Source organism: Vulpes vulpes, chromosome 14, assembly GCF_048418805.1.
Source record: "Vulpes vulpes isolate BD-2025 chromosome 14, VulVul3, whole genome shotgun sequence".
NCBI classification, from domain to species: Eukaryota; Metazoa; Chordata; class Mammalia; order Carnivora; family Canidae; genus Vulpes; species Vulpes vulpes.
The window spans coordinates 75,417,871-75,442,281 of NC_132793.1; the positions used below are offsets into that span (position 1 = coordinate 75,417,871).

Consider the following 24,411-nt stretch of genomic DNA (forward strand, 5'->3'; position numbering starts at 1 on the left):
CCCTGGCTGCCAGGAAGCTCGAGACCAGGTTTTAGGCTTAATTTGCTATCACGTTGCTCAGCTAGGAGTTCTTTGTATTCTAGGTTTTTTCCTTGTTGATCCCTATTTGTTTTTTCCTGTTCCTATTTTGTTATCAGTAGTTTGGTCTTGTACTGGTCTGATAGTACCTATATTTTTATAATAAGTTACCTCAACTCTTTAGTGAGTTTGGCAAGAAGAATAGCTAATTAAAAAATAAGTGAAATGTCATCATTTTACAGTTTTTTTTTTTTTAACCTCTATCTCTAAGGCTGACCATTGGTCGGTCTATGGTAGTAACTGGTGTCTTCATTTTAGTTACAAAGTTCGTTCTGGGGCAGCCTGGGTGGCTCAGTGGTTGAGCGTCTGCCTTTGGCTCAGGGTGTGATCCTGGGGTCCCGGGATCGAGTCCCACGTCGGGCTCCCTGCGTGGAGCCTGTTTCTCCCTCTGCCTATGTCTCTGCCTCTCTGTGTGTCTCTCATGAATAAATAAAATCTTTTTAGAATTTTTTGTTTCATTTTTAAAAATTTAACAAAGTTCATTCTGACGAATAATTCAGAGAAAATCCCCCAACCCCACACCCCAGTAGCCAACCGTATATCCACAACAGTAGCAAAAATGAAACATTTGTTTGCTGACACAGGGCATTTAAGAGAACGAGGTAAGCCCAGTGAAGTGAGATCAGCAAGCTTTTCTCTCATCTCTTAGCTCTTCCCTATTGTGGCCACGTTGGTTAAGTCATTAGTATAAAATCTGCCTTCTCCAAATCCCCTGTGAGAGCTGATAACCTTCTTGCTCTATTGAAGGATCACTCAGCAAAAATTCTGTGTTCCCTGTACTGTGCCTGGTCCATCACTTTGGACGTGCTGTCACCAGCCACATCTTTGAGACAATCACATCTTTTTGAGGTGCCAAGATGTACTTTTGCTACCGCCAGTCAGGAGGACACAGGCTTCTCTCCAAGGCAGAGTGACCTACTGAAGGGCGCTGGGGTAAGACCAAACCTCCCCCCGCGGAGATTGGGCCAGGCCGGGCGCAGCCTCCTTCAGAGTGAAGCCCACACCTGTGAACACACCTGGGACCTTCCTTGCCTCACCTGGCTACAAACTCACCCTAGGTCTCCGTTTGCCGGGTTACAATGAGGGTACCAGTCGCCATTGCTTTACTCCTCCCACTTCAGATGGTCCCGCATCACCTGATTTGAAAGTTGGATGAAACCCTTTAAATAAAACCCACTGCAGGCCTTCCGGGCCTTGGTCCCCAGCCTCTGCCGACGAACCTTTTGTGATACGTCCTTGCCTTGCAGATGCAGTATTTTACCTTCTTCCCGATAGGAGTAATTTTCCTCCCCCAGTCTCTGAATTGCCTGTTTTCCGAGCATTACCTTCGTTCGGTTTTGGCCTCCCTTGGTTGTGCAGGCCTCCCCGGGCCTGTCGCTCGCGGGGGCCTCTCCACCCCGCCGTCTGCAAAGCCCATGGTGGGTGCTCGCTGCTCTGGGGCCGCGGGGGCTGGAGGGGGCTAGCCCGTTGACCCTCCCTCCCAGGATCGCCGTTGCCCCCTCCGCCTAAGCGACCGAGTCTTCTCTGGCTCGGCCATCCCCAGGAGGAACCTCTGGTGTCTCGGGGCAAGGAAGGCCCCAGGGTGGGGGGACCCGTTGCTCCCGTTGCAGGCCGCACCCCTGCAAGCCCAGGCCTGGCTCCCGGGCAGCGCTGCCGCAGACTCCCACGGGTGCCGCCACGGTTAAATCAGTAGTTCCTGCGCAGACCAGGGCATTTCTGCCCCAGGTTTTTTTCCTCTTTTGCTTTTTATTCCTTTAACTGCCATGTTAGGGAGAAGCAGGTTTCAATCCACCATATTTAACTTAAAGTCCTTTGTTGGCATTCTTTATATTTTTGGATATTTTGATTCTTTAGGACTGCGTTTCCATAGAACTTCAGAAAATAGAAATTCTGCACTTGTCAGTTGCACCCAATTCTCTACAAAAAGTAAACATGAAGGTAAGATTTTTTGGTCATTGTTAATATAGATGTTGCCTGTTGCATTTTCAATTTGACATGTGAATGAAATTCTGTTCTCTTAAAGAAGGAAATATGATCATTGCTGCCTTTCAGACTGTCCCGGAGCAATCTGTTCTAATCTTAGATGTCCCTGCTTGTAAATTACTCAATCTTTGGGAGAAATCCTGGTATCCTATTTCAGGAGAATAATATTTACTATGCACCAGGTACTCTTCTATTGGATCCGCCTAGCCACCATATGAACTTCACTGTCGTCTCCATCTTATGGAGGAACAAATTGAAACAGAGAAATTTGTCCAAATTCACACAACTCTACTAGGTGTCCGAGTCCTTGCTATGAGCCACATTGCCACGCTATGTTGCAACATCTTTTTATTTAGTGACCATTTTAAAGCTCTTCCCACCTACTTCCTCAAAGGAAACTCACCGTGTTAGGACACCAAGGAGAGTTTCACAGACACAGGGATGCATACACTCAGAGCAAACTGAAAGCTGAAAATGCTGCAGACCAGAAGTTTGAGATGAGTCGTTTTTTCCATTGGAGCACTTAATCTGCTCTGATTTGCTGGCAACTAAAAAAAAATTGAAATGTTAGATTATATGGTTTTTGTTGTGTAGAGCAAGCACGCAAATTATTTTGAAGACAAAAGTTTCTGGCAACTGAATTCTAGAAGCAATTTCTAGAATTGTAGTAAAAAACTATTATTAGGGTTTTAAAAAAATCTTTATTGTGAAAATGAATACTCAGAAAAATACATTAACATAAATGTACAGCTCACTGAATTGTTGTAAAGGGAGCCCCACTTAACCACACCCTGGTCAAGAAATAAAAGCTTCACAGACCCAAAGAACACAAACATGACCATTGTAATTTTTTTTTTTTAAGATTTTATTTATTTATTCATGAGAGACACACAGGCAGACACAGGCAGAGGGAGAAGCAGGCTCCGTGCAGGGAGCCTGATGTGGGACTCAATCCAGGGACCCCAGGATCACGCCCTGGGCTGAAGGCAGGCGCCAAACCGCTGAGCCACCCAGGTGTCCCTGTCTTCTTTTTTATTATTCTACAGTATTTTACTGAATGCCTGCACCACGTGTGAGGAATGGACCACAGTTTGTCCGTTCCTCATGAGATGCACATTTGGGGTATTCTGGGGGCGGGCTTTGAGAGCAGTCTCATCTAGGTCTCCTGACTGAAGTGTGTGCGTATTTTAGGTGAGTCACGGGGGAGCACAGATCCAACTTCTGTAGATGATGCCTAGCAATCTTCCAAAATAGTTACCATTTAAACCACCACTGGTAGTGTCTGAAAGCTCTTTTCTAAGTCCTTAAGAAGACTTGAAATTGTCCATCTTTTCCATCTTAACCATTGTTGAGGGCATAACGGCATCTGATTCTGGTTTAGTGCTCTCCTTATTACTAATGAGGTCGACCCTTTTTTTGTGTGCACCAACCATCTGAATCTCTTCTATGAATTAACCTCCTTAGTCAAGTCTCATGCCCAGTTTTCTACTGCATTGTCTGCTTTTCCTTGATTTATCAGGATTTTTTTTAAAGATTTATTGGGGATTCCTGGGTGGCTCAGTGGTTTAGCGCTGCCTTTCGCCCAGGGCGTAATCCTGGAGTCCCGGGATCGAGTCCCGCATCGGGCTTCCTGCATGGAGCCTGCTTCTCCCTCTGCCTGTGTCTCTGCCTCTCTCAGCAATATGTCTATCATGAATAACTAAAAAATTTAAAAAATCTCAAAAGATTTATTTACTCACGAGAGGTACATGGAGAGAGGCAGAGACACAGGCAGGGGGAGAAGCAGGCTCCCTGTGGGGACGGATGTGGGACTCGATCCCGGGACCCCAGGATCACGCCTTGAGCCGAAAGCAGACTTTCAATCACTGAGCCACCCAGACACCTGGTTTGTCAGTTTTTAAACAATGATAGCTTTTATAATTTTAACTTTTAGCTATTTGATATTAGCATACAGAAATTCTCAAAAACTGAGTATTATCAAGAAATTCTTACTAAAACTCTTAAATTCATTTAAATTTTCTCTACATACATAACTTACAGTATCTGCGAAACAGTATCATTTTCTATCCTTCACTTTTTCTTGCCTAACTGCGATGTTAGTACCTCTGATATACAGTGGCGAATGAAGTGGTGACAGAGGGATTCCTCATCTTCAGTCTCAAAGCTCCATGGTCTTGTAGTGCCTGACACCTCTATTTGCCACTAAAAAACAAATATTGGAGCAATTTTTATGGACTTTTCACTGCTTTGGGCTGCACATGAATGATGCTTATTATTACTGCTTCTTCCATTTCATTGGTCAGGACTAAGTGGTCATGCAGCTCTTCTAACTGCAGGGGTGCTGGCAGCTGGATTATGGGATTAGCAGGACTGATGGCAGGTGTGGTGGGACCTACTCCAGGGAGGGTGGGAGGCCTCCCGAGAGGCGACCTCAGTGGAAACCTGAAGGATGAGGTATTTGTTTCCTAGGACTGCTGTAGTAAACCACCACAGGCCGGGGGGCTTAACTGACCTTGATTTAGTCTCAGTCTATGGATGCTCGAAGTCCAAAATCAAGGCATCAGCAGGGTTGGCTCCTCTTGAGGACCCTGAAGGATCTGTCCAGGCCTCTCTCCTCGGTGTGTACACTGCCATCTTTCCTGTAGGTCTTTCCACAGGCTCTTCCCTCTATGCATATTCGTATCTAAACTCCCCCACTTATAAAGGTACAAGGCATAGTGGACTAGGGCCCACTCTAGTGACCTTACTTTAACCTGACTACTGCTCTAAATAGCTTGCCCAGGTAGGCCACCCTATTTCTAAAAAGAGGTATGTCACAAAGTGGCCTGTAAGAAGACCAAACAATTTTTTAAAAATAGATCTGAACCACTAGAACACTTGTATGTTTACTCAACGATTCTACAGATTTTGGTCTTTCTTTAAACATGAAGAGGGATGCCAGGGTCCTGGGATCAAGTCCTGTATCAGGCTCCCCACAGGGAGCCTGCTTCTCCCTCTTTGTCCTTGCCTCTCAGAAATAAATGTTTAAAAAAATATATGGAAAAAATTATTTTGGCCTACACCTGTCTGGGATGTTGTCCCCAACTGGACTACTTCCACCATAGAACCATGGTATGGCTTTTGCACAATGTAATTTTGAATTTTGAATAATTTTGAATTAAGATTATGTCATGATATGCCCATAGGAGGGAAGTTTATCTTCTTGCTCCTCTCCCGTCACTTAATGGTGGTTATTCTTCTAGCTTAAGTATATATTTATACTGCACACAAAAATTTACATTTATTCTAAATCTTTTATTATATTTTTTAAAAAGATTTTTATTTATTCATGAGAGACACAGAGAGAGAGAGGCAGAGACACAGGCAGAGGGAGAAACAGGCTCTACGCAGGGAGCCCGACGTGGGACTCGATCCTGGGGCTCCAGGATCACGTCCTGGGCTGAAGGCAGGCGCCAAACCACTGAGCCACCCAGGGATCCCTAAATCTTGTATTCTAAATCATAAGCAGTTTTAGGAGTAACTGTATGATTGATGGATTCCTGCCAGCTTTCATTCTTTCCTGAGCCTCCAGCCCAGGGCGTGACCCTGTTGTCCCTAGACAAGTCCCGCGTCGGGCTCCCTGCATGGAGCCTGCTTCCCCCTCTGAGTCTCTGCCTCACTCTCTCTCATGAATAAATTAAAAAATCTTTTTAAAAAGAATGTCGGTTATTTTTGCACCAAAGAATTCTAAACCTCTCCCAAACAGCTTCCTGTAGCAAAGAATTCCTGAGATTTTCAACCAGCATATGGAATTCAGCAAGGTCAGGATGAGTGACAGTGGTAAAGGACTGTGGAATTGTTGTCGGGCCTAGAGTTACCAGAGGTATTTTTTTTTTAATTTTTATTTATTTATGATAGTCACAGAGAGAGAGAGAGAGAGAGAGGCAGAGGGAGAAGCAGGCTCCACGCACCGGGAGCCCGACGTGGGATTAGATCCTGGGTCTCCAGGATCGCACCCTGGGCCAAAGGCAGGCGCCAAACCGCTGCGCCACCCAGGGATCCCCGGTGTTTTTGTTTTTTACCTGACTTGAGACTAGTCCAACCCAGGGAGGCTATCCCAAAGCAAACACACACACCAGGACTTCATATGGGTGAACTAGGTGCCAGGATTCCTCTGAAGCACTGTGTTAGGAGTTGTATTAATTCAAGAGGCAGAGATGATGTTGTCAGTTTGGCTAGATTTCCCTTTATTAAATCCATTCTCGGAATTTTCAGAGAAAACTCATCTAGTAATCAAAGCCTCCTGGCTAGTTTCAGATTTATTTACGGAGGGAATAGTTGGGAGAAATTTCTCCCTTAGTGTAGAATCCTAGAGCTGAAGTACCAAATCCCAGGATGTTCAGCCCATCATGTTATAAATGATGGCTTGGGAAGGAAAAGAAGAAATAAATCACGTACTGCCAGCTTAGGAACCTTTCCACCCAGCAACTAGCATAGCCCCAATAACAACACATCAGAAGAAAAAGTCTGTTATCTGCGGGAGCAAAAATGATCAGAACTGCACAAGGAGGAACTGGAACTGGAGCTCATATCAAAGACTGAGCAGCACCGGCTAAGCGATCTGTGGCTTCCAGTTACGCTAGTCCTATGTGTGTAACTGTAAAGCCAATAATCTCAAATAGTCACAGATGGGCTGCTAAAACGAAAGGCAATTAGAGACTTTCCTATTTTGAAAAGTCACCATCGGCCAACTATGTGGAGAGCTACAGACATGAATAAGCTTTTATCAGCATGAATCCGGCTACTTCATTTTAAACAGTAATTGGGAGGCAGAAGTTATAGATTAGTGGTGGCTGAAGCCTCTTCATAATGTTATAGCAAATTCACAACTCACTGTGCTCCTGTTTGAAATAAAGTGACCAATATCTACCACCAATGCTATTTTAAACAAACAAAATAAACTCAATAAATATCTTTTATTAAAGAAAAAAGGAGTATTGTTTGTTAAGCACCAAAACTGTATGTTGTTATTACATTGCATGTACAAGAGAAGGTGATTGCAATACTTGCTGTACAAGTACTTAGCTCCGAAGTCATGAGTGTAAAAAACATGAAATACAAAGCAAAACAATAATTACAATGCAATAAAGTTGCACTAAAGAGCAAAAGGCAATAGTCAAAACAATTATTGGAGATTTCAGAGTATTGCTATAAATGCCTTAGTTTTTTCTTTGTACTTTTAATACTTTAGAATATTAATGGAGCATATTTAAGTATTGTAAATTTGCAAGAGTTGGCATTTACAATACACTGTGCACACGTTCATTTAATGTACGGTGTTAAAGCCATCTTTAAAAGCCAAGCACGATGTGCTAGTGTTTTGCGTCTACCATTATAATATTGCACAAAGCTAGTAAATGGTGAATTGGTTTGCCATTTTAATTTTCACTTAACCATAAAGGCTTAAAAAAAAAAAAAAAAATGTCAGTTTCAGTGGCCCTAATGGGCTTTTAATCATGCAGAATGATCTGTAGCCTTCGATTTTTCATGAACTATGTATTATGGTTTCACACTTGGCAAGACATACAGTACAAGAAACTCAGCAAGACAGTGTGGATTCTTTCCTTCTTTCCGAGTCAAAGTAGTCAGAAGTCACTGTCTGGGTGGTATTGTCTATCCCTCTTGGTTCACAATTGAAGGGAAAATGCCATCTTGTGATCATGGATACTTCTTAAAATCAATGTAATTAGTACTGGGAAAAGCTAGAATAACTTGTTACACTCTTGGATAGTTAACCATATAGAACATGCAGGTTTAAAAAAAAAAAAAACCACCAATCCCTTGTTAAAATTCAACTATAACCAACACCCATACCCTCTGTGTATACATCTAAAAATCACTTTCCACGGTCTTTCCTCTCCACCCTTAACCCCCCCACACTGAGCCACTTGATGTTATAACTGACTTTTTATAAAAAGCAACAAAAACTTTCCCCTAAATCTCAAAACAAATGACTGCTTTGAGATTCAATGTGAAACAGCACTGATGAAATATTTATGTCAACCTCAGAGGTATTTTCTGCATGTGCACCTTACAGTGGCATCATAAAAGTGGAGAAGGGGAGAAACATTTATAAATCTGAATTCAATCAATTAAATTCCTGAAATACCAAGCTGTACATTTATACTTGTGGGCAAAACATTTTAGAATGAACACATCTTCAAAATAACCCAGTGGGAAAACATGGCGCATTCTCTCTCTCTCTCTCTCTCTCTTGCGCGCGCACACACACGATCCAGATCCCCACCCACCTTTAAAAAACCCTCTGTTTACATACATGATAGTTTAGGCAGCAATATAAACTCATTTTGTAGGAAAAACTTTTAAATTAGACTATTTATAGGATAAAAAATACCATTGCTTCAATTTACAAAGCAGTCAGGCAGAGATTCCTCATTATGTGCTTTAAAGCGCACTCTGCAGCAGAGTTCAGAAATAACTACTGAATTGTTCAGTAGCACTAAACAAATGCAACATGCTCCAACGGTAAGGTGCTTCCACTTTTTTAACTCTTCCATCTGAAATAAAGCTTGCTAGTCAATCCTCTAACACTAAGCATAGCTCTTCTTGGATGCTAAGAAATTGAAATAAAATCAATGTACACTTAACTTTATATTATTTAAATTCAGTGCAAGAATTATGTGAAACTTGTTAAGGTTTCTGCTCTCATCAACTGGCTGCATGTTAACAATGCATCTGCCAGGGTTTCTAAATGTTTTGCAGCTGTTCAAAGCGATCTTTTACAAATAACCTGGTAAGAATGTATATGAAATTTGAATTCCCTGATAAGGCCTTTAAGAAACCCCTTAGTACTTTCTGGGTTGGTATCTCATATTATGTGTATATACTAATTATAAAAGTTTAAAAACAAAAAAATCCCAAACCTTGTATTTATTAAAAGAAAAACCTTTCCTCAGGCTAAAGACAAGTTTATACACAAACTCAATAAATGGAATTTAAAAATGGAATCTTAGGGAATGTAGAGAACTAAATAAATTGTGTTAATTGTTCACTGGTCCCATTCCAAGCAGACGATGTTGCCCATTCAGTTTTGTTCCACTGATCCGAGTTTTAATTCTTAGTGGCTGCTACGGCCAAGGTATGCCTCAGAATTTAACAATATCTAATGGCAAAGCGGTCATGCTATGTGTTACCAAAGATTGCTACACAGTTTAGCTTTGTAGAAACAAGGATTTTTGCCCCCTTGCTTTACAGAGTAAATCAGAGTGCTGAAAATCTCTGTTTCATGTAATGAGGAAAACACCACATTCCAACTGTAGAAAATACTACACCTGGTCACTTCTTATGGCTGCATCTAAATTAGTTTAAAAACATATGTTAAGAAATCTTTCAGTTCCACAGTAAGAACTAGGGAATGATTGTTTTTATGCTGCTTCCAAACTCAGAACTTATAAAACACACATCAAGTAAGCAAGACAACTGCTCCTCTTTCAAAAATCCTCTTTAGCCAGGCATTTGGTCACACTGCTATGCCACAATACCCCCCATATTTGAGATCATTAGGAATACCTTTTCTATAAGTACCACATTGGTTATATACACAGCATTCTGACTATAACTGGGAGAACTATTTAAAATTGGCATTCAAGTGAGCAGTAGCATTAACCTTAAAATATCCTCAAGTTATCTAAAATATATTACAGTCGAGACTAGATTGGTAAATGGACTTCTAAAGTGATTCGGCACAAGCAAGCAGCTGTTTGTGGATTTTTATGACAGAAATGACACACTGAGATATATAACTATCAAATATTTTAAACCATATAAATAGTATGGGCAAGTTTGGAACTTGAAACATCATCTATAAATACCATCCTAACTAAATATATTAAAATTTAATATTGAGGGCATAGATGCTCTTTTTTGGGGCCGGGGGGGGGGGAGGGGAATTCAATCATGCTTACATAATTGTTGGGTCCGGAAACTGCTTTAAAATTAACATGAGGGGAAAAAATTAACATAAGGATTCAACTGGTAATCTCATCTTGGACAAGTGGACTGTAGTGATTTAAAATTTTAACACTGTGAGATACCAAAGGTGAATGATCTGCAGTAACTTGTAATTCTGTGGAAGTAGGAATGTTGGAGAACGTTATTCAGCAGAGTGTAAGCATAGCTGGTTATTAAGGAGGTTTTGCAAGTGAGATAACCTTCATGGAGTACCACCGTGAGATGTACTCAGAGCTGTGGATGCACCCCCAAAAGGATTCACAGGGGTCTGTACCCTGTCTAGCATTTGCTGAACACCTACCAGGACATGATTCTGAAAGACAAATCACAGGACCCATTTATAATTGAGCCCAACTCTCGATGGAATCCACACTCTAACATTAAATGGGGAGTAATTCTGACAACAGTTCTAGTGCTTTTGCTGTTCATTTAATGTTAAGTTCTCCTGTGTTTTTCTATGTATCAATGAATGGGAAAAAAAATGATTCATAAGCATCCAAAGGCTTAATATTGATACATGATTTTTTTAAGGTCTGAAAATTTGCCTTAACATTTTTTTGCCAAATTATATTCATCAAACCAATCATCCTTTCGATTGAAAAGCACGCTTAAATGCCTTACTAATTCCACCTCCCCATTGTAGGATAAAGTCTCTATACAAGATATATATTTTAATTTTCCAAGATAACATGTGGGAATAATGCAAGAAGAATGCTAAAGTACTATGAAAAAAACTGTGCAAAAAGCTCCTACTCTCCTCAATAAACAGAAAATTTTCTCCATAATTATTCTAAAGGAAATACATCTTAAAGTGACAAAGGTCTAAGCATTTTTTTCTCTCTTCTGGAAAACCAATTTATACATTGGAGCACTGCTACTCTGGGACTGCTTTCTGGTGCTAGGCCAGAGAAACTTTCAGGAGAAAGTTCTCTTTGGTACACCAGTCCTTACCTAACTCCCTTCATACAGAGGCTAACGTCTATCTGATGCAGAATTACACTCTATAGAAGATGGTGGACTGGGTCCAACATATCCACCCTTCATTCAAGCCCACAACAGTCCTGCTGAGAATCCACAGTGGCTCCACTCACAAAAAAATGCATCCTTTGGGACTCCAATACAGCAAAGTCAGCACCTAGAACTACATACATAGGTTTTAAAAAGTCTACTGATAGTAACAAAGGCTCTCTCCCAAAATTCCATTCAAAACATCGTGAAGATAGTGAAATGCCAGCCAAGGAAGCTTTTCTGCCTACTTTCTGCATGTTTGTAAGGGCACACTTCACTGCGGAGCATAAAAAACTTAAATGGTGCATGTTAAACAGACTTAAGATCTTCATCCCTATTATTGAATCCTCATTTTTGATTCTCAATAGGAAAGTCATGTTGAATTACACTAATCAAGCAATTGTTCAAACAAAGAGACTAAAAATAATTTGAAACATTATCAAGTTACAAAGTATTGCTTTTCATAAACAAAGCTGCACATGAAATCCAAACTATTATAAATTCACAATTATGAAGAGCTATTTAAAAGCATGGAAATTTTTACTTCAAAACCTTACAAAGTGTGAGAGTAGGTGTTCTTTTAAAAATATGCCATGTTAAATGTATCATGTTGTGGTAAACACATTAAGTGTATCTCCGTGGTTATCTTTCTTTTCAGATGTTGAACATCTTTATGAAATTTCCTCTGGAGATGAGTAAGATGGAAATTTTCAGGGCATTTCCATCTGATTCTTTCCAATTCCTATCCTATAGCTATCATGATAAACTTTTTCAGAGTGCTGCACTATTTATAAAAGCTGATATGGAAGCAGCTCTGTGTTTTCAAGCAGAGGACTATTCAGTGCGTGGAAAGATGGATTTCAAAGCAGTCCCAATACAGCTCACAGTAGATCTCTGTCAGCCCACTGTTCTTCCAACTCAGAACAACCCCTAGCTTTAGCGGCCACTACAAGGATGTACGTGGGTGGACAGGAGGGGAAGGTGCTTAAAAAAAAAAAAAACAGGCATCTCTGGAAGGCCTTTTCTTCATTGCATCAGGAGCATTGCACATCTAAAACTCATGTTAACCACCAACTACTGGAATGACTGGAAAAGCGTTAACTTGCCAATTGTGCTTCCATTTTTTCATACCACTGAGCCAACACACTTTTTGCATCTAATGGAATCCAGCTGGGAAATCACGTGTTTAAAATTTTGTTTTTCAAAAACAAATCCTTGATCTTCAACTGAAGGTTTTTTTTTTTCTGTTGAGTCACCTGTTTATAAACAAAAAAATAAAGTGTATTAAAAAATGTAGACTTATTGAAGATAGTGTGGTCTTTTAAAAATATGCCGTGTTAAATGTATCATGTTGTAAATGCATATATATCCCCATACAACTTGCAGTATCTGGATGAACACTGATTTTTCTTATAAATGACCATTTGTAGAGATCATATATAGGAGACAAAAGATGCGTTTGTATTCTTAAAGCAATAAAAATGAAAACAAAGTAACTTGAATATGATTTAGATCATTTCAAGATTGTATGTTAGATTCACTTTTATTCCTTTTACTCTAATTTTATGTCAAAACTATACAGTAAAAATGACCAAATACAACTGAACATATCAGCCTCATAAAATGCCAGTAGATTAGAATTAAATATTTTAAAAATTCACTAGAAAGTGAGTTTTTGTTGTACTGACGTTTAGAGGACAGGATTAGTACTAGTCTTTAAATGATGCTTTAGCAAAGTTTCAGAGTAGTTGTACTTGAGATCTATGGTGTACACATGTCACAGGAGCATTTATATGAAAGAGATACTAATCAGATAAAAAGGGACATGGACATAAATTGAGTCCTAACTTATTATAGTTCTGCATTAACTAATACTGTAGCTACATGTGGCTTTGGGGCACCTGAAACATGGCTGCTGTGAATGAGAAAATGAATTTTTAATTTGATTTAAATTAAAATCTGAAGCAGAAATATTAAAATATTTCTCTATTGAATGTAATTTTATTGTTTCGGTAGGACAATTCTTTTTTTTTTTAATTTTTATTTATTTATGATAGTCACAGAGAGAGAGAGAGAGAGAGAGAGAGAGAGAGAGAGAGAGAGAGAGAGGGGCAGAGACACAGGCAGAGGGAGAAGCAGGCTCCATGCACCGGGAGCCCAACGTGGGATTCGATCCCGGGTCTCCAGGATCATGCCTTGGGCCAAAGGCAGGCGCTAAACCGCTGCGCCACCCAGGGATCCCTGGTAGGACATTTCAACTTTAACCACTGAATGATTAGCATCGAAATTGAAATGTGCTACAAGTATAAAATACACACTAAATTTTGAAGACTACATTTAAAAAATGTAAACTACATCATGAATTTTTTATATTGATAGCATGTTGAAATATACTATTTTGGATATACCATATAAAATATTGAGATCAATTTCAAAAAAATTATTTTTTAAGGTAACTATGGTAACTTTACATCTGTGGCTCATACTGTTTTGTTTTTTTTTTTAAGATTTAAAAACAGAGCGCACAGCAGGGGGAGCAGCAGGGAGAGGGAGAAGCAGGCATCCTGCTGAGCAGGGAGCCCGACTGGGGTTTCATCCCAGGACCCGGGGAACGTGACCTGAGCCAAAGGCAGATGCTTAGGTGACCGAGCAAGCCACGCATGCCTCATATTTCTATCAGTGCCATCATAGTTACTTCATGACTTAAAAGGAGGAACTTGCAGAAAACCAATTGGAAACTCCATATGAAGCCTCTATAATAATATGTATTCCCTTACATTTAGGAAGTTCCTTCAAGGACACGCTTACCTACGACTAGTTCTTAAAAGAGTTTTAAAGGAAGACACAGCAGAACAGGAGATAATGACTATTTCATGAAGTTTTGAGAAATTACTTGTTTTTCTGAAGAGCTAATTAATGATTTCAGATCTGTAGGAAGCTGATCTGTAATAGGAAATACAAATTATAGTGTTTTTAGCCATCTGTAGAGAAGCTCTGGAAGTTCAGTCTTTAAAAACCATTTCCCAAGACCACACACGAGGTAGGAGTAATAGTTCCTTTATCACTGCCTGCTCAGACGGGCCTACAGTTTGCTTCTGGTACGGGATAGGTTGTTTTTTTTATAAATAACCGACTTTGCAGGTATCTGAACTCCTGTGTTGCTGGGGAGTATTTCATTGTTTCTCTCATTATACCACATATACCAGCCGTAAATAATCAGTCAAAACCAGGAAATTTTGGGCATTCATGGTGGACATACTCTTAACATTGGCTCTAAGGCTAAAGTAGTAACCTAAAGCTAAAAATAACTACCACGCATGGGCACGTCGGAAATGCTGCTGTTGTGCCTATGTGTTAGGATCTGGCAGGACTGGTGAAAACTGAGAAGAGCGGGACTGGCCCGAGCTCCTGCCACCGGGGAACCTACCCCACCTGCGCTACTGCCGGCAGCTGTGACCAAAAAAACAGAAACACTCATTTATTATGTGAAGGCCCCACTCTGAGGTTAGCCAGTTAGTGCCTAAGATGGTAGGTCCCGGCAGAGGCAGACACTGGGATGGGTAGGACACACCGCGAAGGGGGAGAGAATCTACACATCTCCAGTGTGGGAAGGCTTCCTGGTCAGACATCCTCTATCTCTGGATGTGCTCATACACTGAGCAGATGCAATACTGTATCTCTATGCTTCTGCAAAGCACGCATACAGCACAAATGGTTTGAAATTACTTGGCAATTCAAAAACACTGGTTCCGGGGATCCCTAGGTGGCTCAGTGGTTTAGTGCCCGCCTTTGGCCCAGGGCGCGATCCTGGAGTCCCGGGATCGAGTCCCGCATCGGGCTCCTGGAATGAAGCCTGCTTCTCCCTCTGCCTGTGTCTCTGCCTCTCTTTCTCTATGTCTATCAGGAATAAATAAATAAGATATTTAAAAACAAATAAACAAAAAACAAAAAAACCCAAAAACACTGGTTCCTACAAAATGGTAATTTTGTATAAATTCTCCTCTTCTATAAAGAGGAGAAAAGGCATGCCAGCGGCCTAATTGCCGTGGCAGCGTGTGACTGAATGCTGCCTGGAGGGCACTAACAAAGGTCATCTATACCCACTCATCAAGGAGAATGGGACGTTTTCAAACCCCCACCCCTTTTGTTAAAGCTACTGATTAGTGTAGAGGCTGATGGGCAGAGGAGGGATGGGGGTGCACAGCAGAAGAACATCTACATTTTCCTGATGGATCCATCCACGAATAAGCAGGTAAAATTGCTTTTGATAGTATCTGATATATCTCGCACTCTTTCAAATGTAATTAATATAAAGAATTCCTGACAGTTTACCTTTTTTGTATTAAGTGTTCAAAATCAGAAGTATGCCTTCATAGACATCAGATCTACTCAGAATCCACGTGAGTGAAAGCCAAGAATCTGCATTTTTAATAAGCTCCCCAGGTAATTCTTATAATCAAGCATGTTTAAGAATCACTTTGCTGACCAATAAGTTTATTATTCTTTCACCTACTTTCCTTCCAGGGCTAGGAGTCTTCCCTCCACTTTTGGTGAATGTTGTAAAGACCACAGAAATATAGTCCATCGAGAGAGCAATCAAGATACTTAATAGAATATGTGCATATTTGCATTGTAGTTTGCACAACTTATAATATTTCAGCTATCACTACTGTCAGTTCTCTATATACTATTTATAGCATATGTTACCTTTACTGACTCTATATTTAGCATAATTTGTGCCACAGGACTACATAATTATCTTACTAAGTGTGGTTCAGTAACAACTCTATTACTTTAGGAGAATGCCAAATGTATATATAACCAGAACCTACAGGGGTACTCAGTAAGAAACACTTATTACATATTTATTATATTAGCTGCAACTTTATCTGTAACATTCAACAATTATGACAAGCCTTAAAATGATAGACCTTCATTTTAAAGGCTTGGAAAGCTAGATAATCAGGCAATGCAATAATTTTTATAAACTGATCTCAGAAAATTCCTTTGTAGGAAGCTAAGAAGACATCCAAATTCAATATACCTAACAGGTTGTACCTGAAATGCTTCACTCAAAAAAGGCCTTTTCTATTTTTTTTTTAAGAATTTTATTTTATTTTATTTATGATAGTCACAGAGAGAGAGAGGGGGGCAGAGACACAGGCAGAGGGAGGAGAAGCAGGCTCCATGCACCGGGAGCCCGACGTGGGATTCGATCCCGGGTCTCCAGGATCGCGCCCTGGGCCAAAGGAAGGCGCCAAACTGCTGTGCCACCCAGGGATCCCCCTTTTCTATTTTTAAAGCAAGAAATAAGACTGCCACTTCACTGGAATGAAACTATCCTCTTTATTCGGGCTATATCTATACTGTAGAAATTATTAATGAGCAGGATATAAACAGCATTTACATACCAGGTATCTTCTTGAAAAGTGCTTTACTGTTAAGTTTCAAGAAACTACACAAAACCTAAAGTTTACAAATCCATGATCAATGCTATAAGTGAGCTGTATAATAAATAAACCCCAACCATAAAATTTAACAGATTTCATCATCTACTATGAAACCTATATTACCAAATGCTACTAAAGAAAGTAGGGACCATTTACTTGTTAGTTTTCCCAATCTGTGCAAGGCAAAGCCTCCTCTTCATCCTCCGACTCAGGGGACGCCTCTTTGATTCTTCTAAGAGCCTCATGGATGCTCCGTGTTAGAGGGTCTGTGTCAGGCAGAAGCGTGAAGGATTCTCTCAGAACTTCCTTCTGTACCTTCTTCAATTTTACCCCTTTCCTGATTTGTGCCAAGATATTATTACTATCATCCTCGTCAGGAAAAGGAGGCAGAGTTCGCTGTTCAACTTTTTTCAGGTGAAAACTACCACGCTTCAAGGAAGCTAGCACCTCATCCATGGGTGAACTCACTTTACAAACGAGAAAGAACAATTATAGTTAGGATCACGATTAGAGTCGAATGGGCAACCTCTAAGTCTTTAGGTCTGTGCTAGCCAAGGACACTAAAAACAAAATGGACCATAAAGTGTGGACTGAAGGTTTTCCCAGGAACACATGGGATCCCAGTTATGCTCTTTGAGAAAGCAAAGCCCCAACAGCCACACTTCAATTCCAAGTTATTATTTCTATTATTTTCCATGTGAGAGAAGCAAGCTAGAAGGTGGTCTTTGGGAATATCATGGGTGAGACTCCCAAAGGATTTCCATAATCCACCAACTCAATCTAAATTCAGACACTGAGTTATAAATGTACTTTTAAAGAACTAAGTTTTGATTCACTGTGTTAATTTTTTAAGAGGTTTTTTTTTTTTTTTTAACTTATTAAGTAAACTGCTCTCTATATGGGGCTTGAACTCAGGACACCAAGGTCAAGAGTTGCATGCTCTAATAACTGAGCCAGCCAGGTACCTGCACTATGGCGCTATTGATTTTTTCCACTTATTTTACATACAAAATTCTACTCCAGTTACAAGATAGAATTTACAGAATGGTTTCTTAGAATTTAATATCTAAATCATTTTTATGTAATGTTCTCCCAATGAAAGGTACAGACCAGGATTCCCTTTTCTTTTCAAAAACAGCTTTCTAAAGGCAAATCTGACATGCAATAAGTTATGTTCCTCTTCCATACTTCCTTGTTTTATACAGAGCATACCAAAGCCCTCAATAAACACGTGACCAAATGTTAAATGGTCCTATCAGTGTGATCCTAGTGTGATAGTCTTTCTTGCCCAGCTGTTTTTCTGATGTGAAAACCTTTCCTGTATCTCCTAGGTTTAAAATCAGATTTTCCCCTTAACACAGAAAGAGCCACTTACTATGTATTACCAGATACACCAAGCATCACTTCAAAATATATAGTTTTTAAAATATCCATAAGAGCTCAGGGTGGTACACGTCTGTGTATATACACATTTGCTGATGTGGGTTGGTAGGATTTCCACCAAGGTGTGACCCTGAAAACTGTTTGCTATCAAATAATGTCCAAAAATAAAATAACGTTTTAAGTTTTGTAGGGTCCTATGAAATATAAGTCCTTTGATTATGCCTCACTTTATTCAACAGATGAATAAAAAATGTCTGTTCAACTTACCTCTTCTCCTCTGCAAACCTTCTGCAGTCTTTTTGAGCTTCTTCCTGGCACTGACCAGCTGGCTGCTGTCAAAGAGATGTGCTGAGGGGGCACTCGCAGACTTCGGGATCCTCTTCTCATTCCCCTCTGTCCTAGGCAGACCTTTCTCCAGTGTCTCTAGGGAGTTGTCCTTAGCAACAGGCAAAGGTGGTGGGGGGGGAGGAGGTGGTGGCGGTGGCGGTGGTGGAGGTGGTGTAGGAGGAAGAGGTGGGGGAAGTGGAGCTATGGTAACAGAACCTGGTTCGAGGTCAATATTATTCAAAAGTGGAAGAGAAACAGTGGGTGGCAGTTCAGAGGTAACACCACTGAGAGGTAATGAAGTGGCTTCAAGTTGTGCTAATGAAGTATCTTCAAGTTGTGCGAAGCTTTGGGCTTCTGTTTTCTGTGATGACTCATGCTTGCCTCTTCCTTCCTCCACCTTTTCACTTTTATCTTCTACCTGTAGTGCCCCTGGCAGAGAGTCACACTGCTCCTCACAGGGCACAGGACTGGCTGTGCTTCTTCTTCTTGCATGAGCCAGTCGCAATCTGGTTGATTTAAGTATGACTTGGCCAGGGTATCTCTAAAAAATCAGAAGGTATTATAACTGGTCAGATTACATTAAAATATTTTATGAGCAAACATTTTTTCAAACAAGCATAACTGGGATCCCACGTGTTCCTGGGAAACCTTCAGTCCACATTTTATGATCCATTTTGTTTTTAGTGTCCTTGGCTAGCACAGTCCTAAAGTCTCACAATAATGGTCAGATTACATTAAAACATTTTATGGGGGATCCCTGGGTGGCGCAGTGGTTTGGCGCTTGCCTTTGGCCCAGGGCGCGATCCTGGAGACCCGGGATCGAATCCCACATCAGGCTCCCGGTGCATGGAGCCTGCTTCTCCCTCTGCATGTGTCTATGCCTCTCTCTCTCTCTCTGTGACTATCATAAATAAATAAAAAAAAAAAATTAAAAAAAAAAAAAAACATTTTATGAACATTTTATTTCCTCCTTTAGATGAAAGATGTTATTCTGAAGCTTTTGTGATTTTCGGAGAAGGTTTTTTAATAAAGTTATACAGATGACTAGAATACCAAAGCATAATACCTTTTGACAATTATCACTGAACTCTTTTGCTTATTAAATCCTGTCCCCTTTTATCCACTTAAGAAACCAACCGTTCAAAATTACCATGGGATTTAAAGAAGATTAAAGAACTTTAAAGAACTTTAAATTCATTTAAAGAACTTTAAAGAGTGACATTATTATTTTATGTATTCGACAGACTGAACCAGAGAGTACAACCAGGGGGAATGGCAGAGGGAGAAACAGACTCCCCACTGAGCAGGGAGTCTACCGTGGGGCTCAATCCCTGGACCTTAGGATCATGACCTGAACCAGAGGCAGACGCTTAACCAAATGAGCCACCGAGGTGCCCCTGAAATTATTAATTTAAATGAAAAATAATAGCAATGTAAAATATGAAACTGTTAGTTTCTTACATGTATTTTCAAATACTTACAAATAAAAAAATTAAAAATTAATGTTCTTTTTAAAAACCATCTTGTGGCATTTAAAAAACTCTTGAGGGGATCCCTGGGTGGCTTGGCAGTTTGGTGCCTGCCTTTGGCCCAGGGCACGATCGTGAGTCCCGGGATCGAGTCCCGTGTCGGGCTCCCGGCATGGAGCCTGCTTCTCTCCCCACCCCCCTCCTGTGTCTCTGCCTCTCTCTCTCTGTGTGTGTGTGTGTCTACCATAAATGAATGAATGAATGAATGAATCTTTAAAAATAAAAATAAAAAATAAAATACTCTTGAAATAATATGTACATTTTTATGATGGAGAGGGAAGAAGATTTTTTTTTGAGTAATGATATACAGAACTCTCAATCTATCTTTTACTATAGTAAAACCTAGCATTAATCCAGGGCCATGGGTTAGCCTGGCAAGAGAACTGCCAGACCCTTTCTCATGTAAGTTGATCCACTTTAATTATGCCAGGGTCACTTCTGTAGACTGATACTATAGGTTATTATACGTGGTATTAATAACAAGGTGATACCTGAAATGGATAGTCAATTGTGAATTTTATAAAACTCAAGAAGAATCCAGGCTTGCCAGAAGCCCTGACCATTACTTTTATGCTACTGAAGTGGTAGATCAATGGCATGAAAATATTAATGCTGTACACAAATGGATTACAGGTATGAGATGCCTGCATGGTGCAGTCAATTAAACGACTAACTCTTGGTTTCGGCTCAGGTCGTGATCTTAGGGTTGTGAAACTGAGCCCAGAGTCAGACTCCATACTCAGTGCACAGAGTCGGCTTAAGATTCTATCTCTCCGGGGATCCCTGGGTAGCTCAGCAGTTTAGCGCCTGGAGTCCCGGGATCAAGTCTCATGTCGGGCTCCCGGTATGGAGCCTGCTTCTCCCTCTGCCTGAGTCTCTGCCTCTTCTCTATGTCTATCATGAATAAATAAATAAAATCTAAAACAAACAAACAAAAAAAGATTCTCTCTCTCCCTCTTCTGCTTCTGCCCCCACTCTTTCTCCCAATAAATGATAAATCTTTAAAAAACAAAAACAAAAAAATAAAATAAAAAAATAAATTAAAAAAATAAAAATAAAAAACAAAAACAGAAACAAAAAATCCACAAGTGGAAGAAAGGTAGCCTTTTAATCAAACATTAAAACAAAAGGCAAATTATTTTAAGATTTTATTTGTGCGTGTGTGTAACAGAGAGAGAGAGAGAGGAGGAGGAGGAGGAGAGATTCTAGTGTAGACTGCCAACAGCAGAGCCAGACACAGGGCCCAGTCTCAACTCTGAGATAACATGAGACAAAATCAAGAGTCAGACGCTTAACCGATTGAGTCACCCAGGTACCCCTAAAATAATTTTCTTTTTGGTTTTATTTAAATTCAATTTCATTAACAAATAGTGTATTATTATTTTGGGGGTAGAACTGTGTTTCATCAGTTGCATATAACTCACAATGCTTATTATTACATCAAGTGCCCTACTTATTGCCCATCAACCCATTCCCACAAGAATTATATTTTCTAAATAATAGAGGAAAAAACAAAGTTTTTCTTAAAATCTTACAATAGGAGTGTATATGTAGCTATTTAAAAAGCAATGAAAAACAATAAATTGATCATACTTTTATATTACCTGTTTAAAATTTCGAAGTCTATCCAGTGTTCTTTGTCTCTCCTGGCTAACCCAAGCACTTTTTCTTTCTTCTTCATCGTGTAATTTTTCTCTCTTCTGGTAAAAAATTAATAGTAATTCCATTATGATGTGTCCCATTCATTTTTCTTAATTGGGGAAAAAAAGTTCCCCCAATAAGTAAAATGGGTAACTCCAAAGAATGATTCACTTTGCTTAACAAAGTGTTTTAATGGCATGAAACTACCAGTTTTTAATAGAAATCATAGTTTTAAAATTCACAATGATAGGAGAAAAACAATACTGTTTCATTTTTTGCATTTACCTACAATTAAAGATGTTTATTCTGACAAGTAAAATCAAATATCACTGAACTAAAAATGTTACATCTTTGGGTTTCTGGCTTAAACAATTTAAGTATAAAATACTTATAGCTGCTATATTTTACTAAATAAAAAAGTTGAACATAAAAATAAAATCAGCAACAACCTGGCCTGAATTCAGATACTGCACATTAGTTCAACCAATATTATCAGCAGTTGGGGGCGGGGGTGGGGGGGGTGGGGAGCATTTGAGATAAACCAGAGAAAGACAAATATCATATGATTTCACTCAAAAGTGCAATTTAAGAAACAAATGGGGAAAGGAAAAGATAGAGAATGGAAGAAAGAGTAACCAAGAAACAGATTCTTAACTTATAACAGAGAACAAACAGATGGTTGCCAGAGGGGAGGTGAGTGGGGGGAATGGGTGAAAGAGGTGATGTAGATGAAGAGTATACTTATCATGAAATGCACTGAGTAACGTAAAAGAATTGTTGAATGATTAGATTGTACACCTGAAACAAACAGGACACTGTACAGTAACTATACTGGAATTCCCTGTGCTGGTGAGTCACCTAAACGACATCTAATTAAATCTCATTTTGCAGACCAAGTATTAAATGAAAAGGCTTTCTAGCTTCATAAATAGTTAATGCCTTATTTCCTGCTTTGTTTTAAAAACCTGGAGATATCTCCTACAAGATCAGTTAATTTCGTGCAAAGAGGACAGTGGTCTCCGGTGTCATTAACTTGTCTCTCTTCCATTTGTCCTTTTCAAATTCAATCTTCCATTATTCTCTAATTCTATTACCTCTCTTCTTTCCCACCAGCTTTTCTCTGGACAATTTCTAGTGAGAGTTACTGCTTCATTTGTCTTGGATGATTATGTTGAAATCTAACGGATAACTTGAATCTTCATGCTGAAAGTGAACATCGAATTTCAGGAAACCCTAATGCACAATGATCACCTGGTAAAGTTACTAGACTTCCACAATAAACAAAAGACTCTGTAAGTATACAGGTTTTAAATGCAAGTCTCATGGAGAATGGCCTCTACAATGCAACATTCAATGCTACAAGAAAGAACAATGTGTCCAAAATTTTGATGGAGAGAAAACTTAACAGTTATGACCTAGACAGATGATCTCTTGCTTAGGAAATGGACAAGCATCCCCAAACATGCCACAACAGAGAATAGATAGTAACCATGAAACTTTCCTGAAATAGTACCTCAGTGAAATCTAACTCTAAGAGGAATCAAACTCAGGAACACAGTTGTGATAATCTATTCTGGTTTTGATTTTCTTTGTAACTTTTTCCTGTATTCATTTAATCTTTTATAGTGATCATTTATGTCTTTTTACAAACATAAGGATTTTTTAAATGTATGAGAATGGTTGAGAAGCAGTTTTGCAAGCCACTAATTAAAATTGCTTATAATAGAAGAATTTTCAAATACACAGTAAAGGAGTTTAGAATATGCTTTTTAAAATCTGGTACGTGATCAAAATTTTTACACATATCAAGATACTCTATATTTCAGGAAAAAACCTGCCTTGCTTATTTAGGTAACAGGACAAAATCAGAAAATACTAAGTAAAGCACAAGAAAACTTTTTAAAATTACAGAATACAAAAGATAACATGCTAAAATACCATCTAAGAGAGTAATATGGTAGAGGAGAAGCAGCTGGAAAAAGAAATTCCATTCTCACATCAAACACTAATTACCTGTCAGCCAGACCCTATATTAAACCCTAGGAAAGCAGGAATGTATATGTGGTAGTGAGAAGAGTAGGCATGTTCAACAGAGCTGGCGAGTTAGCTGTCAAGCACCAAGGAAGAAACTGACCCTGTTAGAGGTGGAGGTGCTGAAAAGGAGGAAAACTCCTAGAAGAGAGCACAGGCAGTAATCGCTTGGACTTTTCTATACAGGTCTCCTTGGGCAGAGGAAACAAAACCAAAAATCAACTATTGGGACTACCCCAATATAAAATAACTTCAGCACAGTGACGGAAACCATTAACACAACAAAAAGGTGAACTGCTAAATGGAAGAAGATACCTGCAAATAATATGTCCAGTAAGAATATCCAAAAAACTTAAGAACTCATACAACTCTACACCCCCCCCCCAAAAAAACAAAAAAATAAATAATAAATAACGATCTGCTTTAAAAATCGGCAGAGGATTTTTCCAAAGAAGATATGCAATTGGCTAACACACACAAGAAACAATGCTCAACATCACTCATCATTGGGGAAATGCAAAGCAAAACCTCAATGACATATCACCTTACACCCGTTAGAATGCCTAGAATTTAAAAAGACAAGAAATAACAAGTGTTGGTGAGGATGTGAACAAAAGGAACTCTTGTGCACTGTTGGTGGGAATGTAAATTCTGCAGCCACTGTGGACAACAATATGGAGGTTCCTCAAAACACTAAAACTAGAAATACCCAATGATCCAGTAATTTCACTTTTGGACATTTACCCAAAGAATATGAAAACACTAATTTGAAAAGATATATGCATCCCTATGTTTGTTGCGGCATTCATTATTCACAAGAGTCAACATATGTAAGCAACCTAAGTGTCCGTTGAAAGATGAGTGGATAAAGATGGATATGTACAATGGAGTATTCTTACTCAGCCAAAAAAAAAAGAATGAGATCTTGCCATCTGTAACAACATGAATATATAGCTAGGAGGTATTAGCTA

The 24,411-nt window shown here is 39.5% G+C and overlaps 1 protein-coding gene across 1 annotated transcript in view; it reads right to left on the reverse strand.

The window, feature by feature from the left end:
* Positions 1-6,997: 6,997 nt before the first annotated feature.
* JMY (junction mediating and regulatory protein, p53 cofactor) overlaps positions 6,998-24,411 on the reverse strand; it is a 100,080-nt gene continuing 82,666 nt past the window's right edge. The window contains exons 8-11 of the mRNA XM_072736922.1: positions 21,373-21,468; positions 18,180-18,780; positions 16,686-16,996; positions 6,998-12,335 (exon numbers count right to left, since the gene is read on the reverse strand). Of these exons, the coding sequence (XP_072593023.1) occupies positions 16,689-16,996; positions 18,180-18,780; positions 21,373-21,468 (1,005 nt within the window). The 3' untranslated portion in view covers positions 6,998-12,335; positions 16,686-16,688. The remainder of the gene's footprint in view (positions 12,336-16,685; positions 16,997-18,179; positions 18,781-21,372; positions 21,469-24,411) is intronic.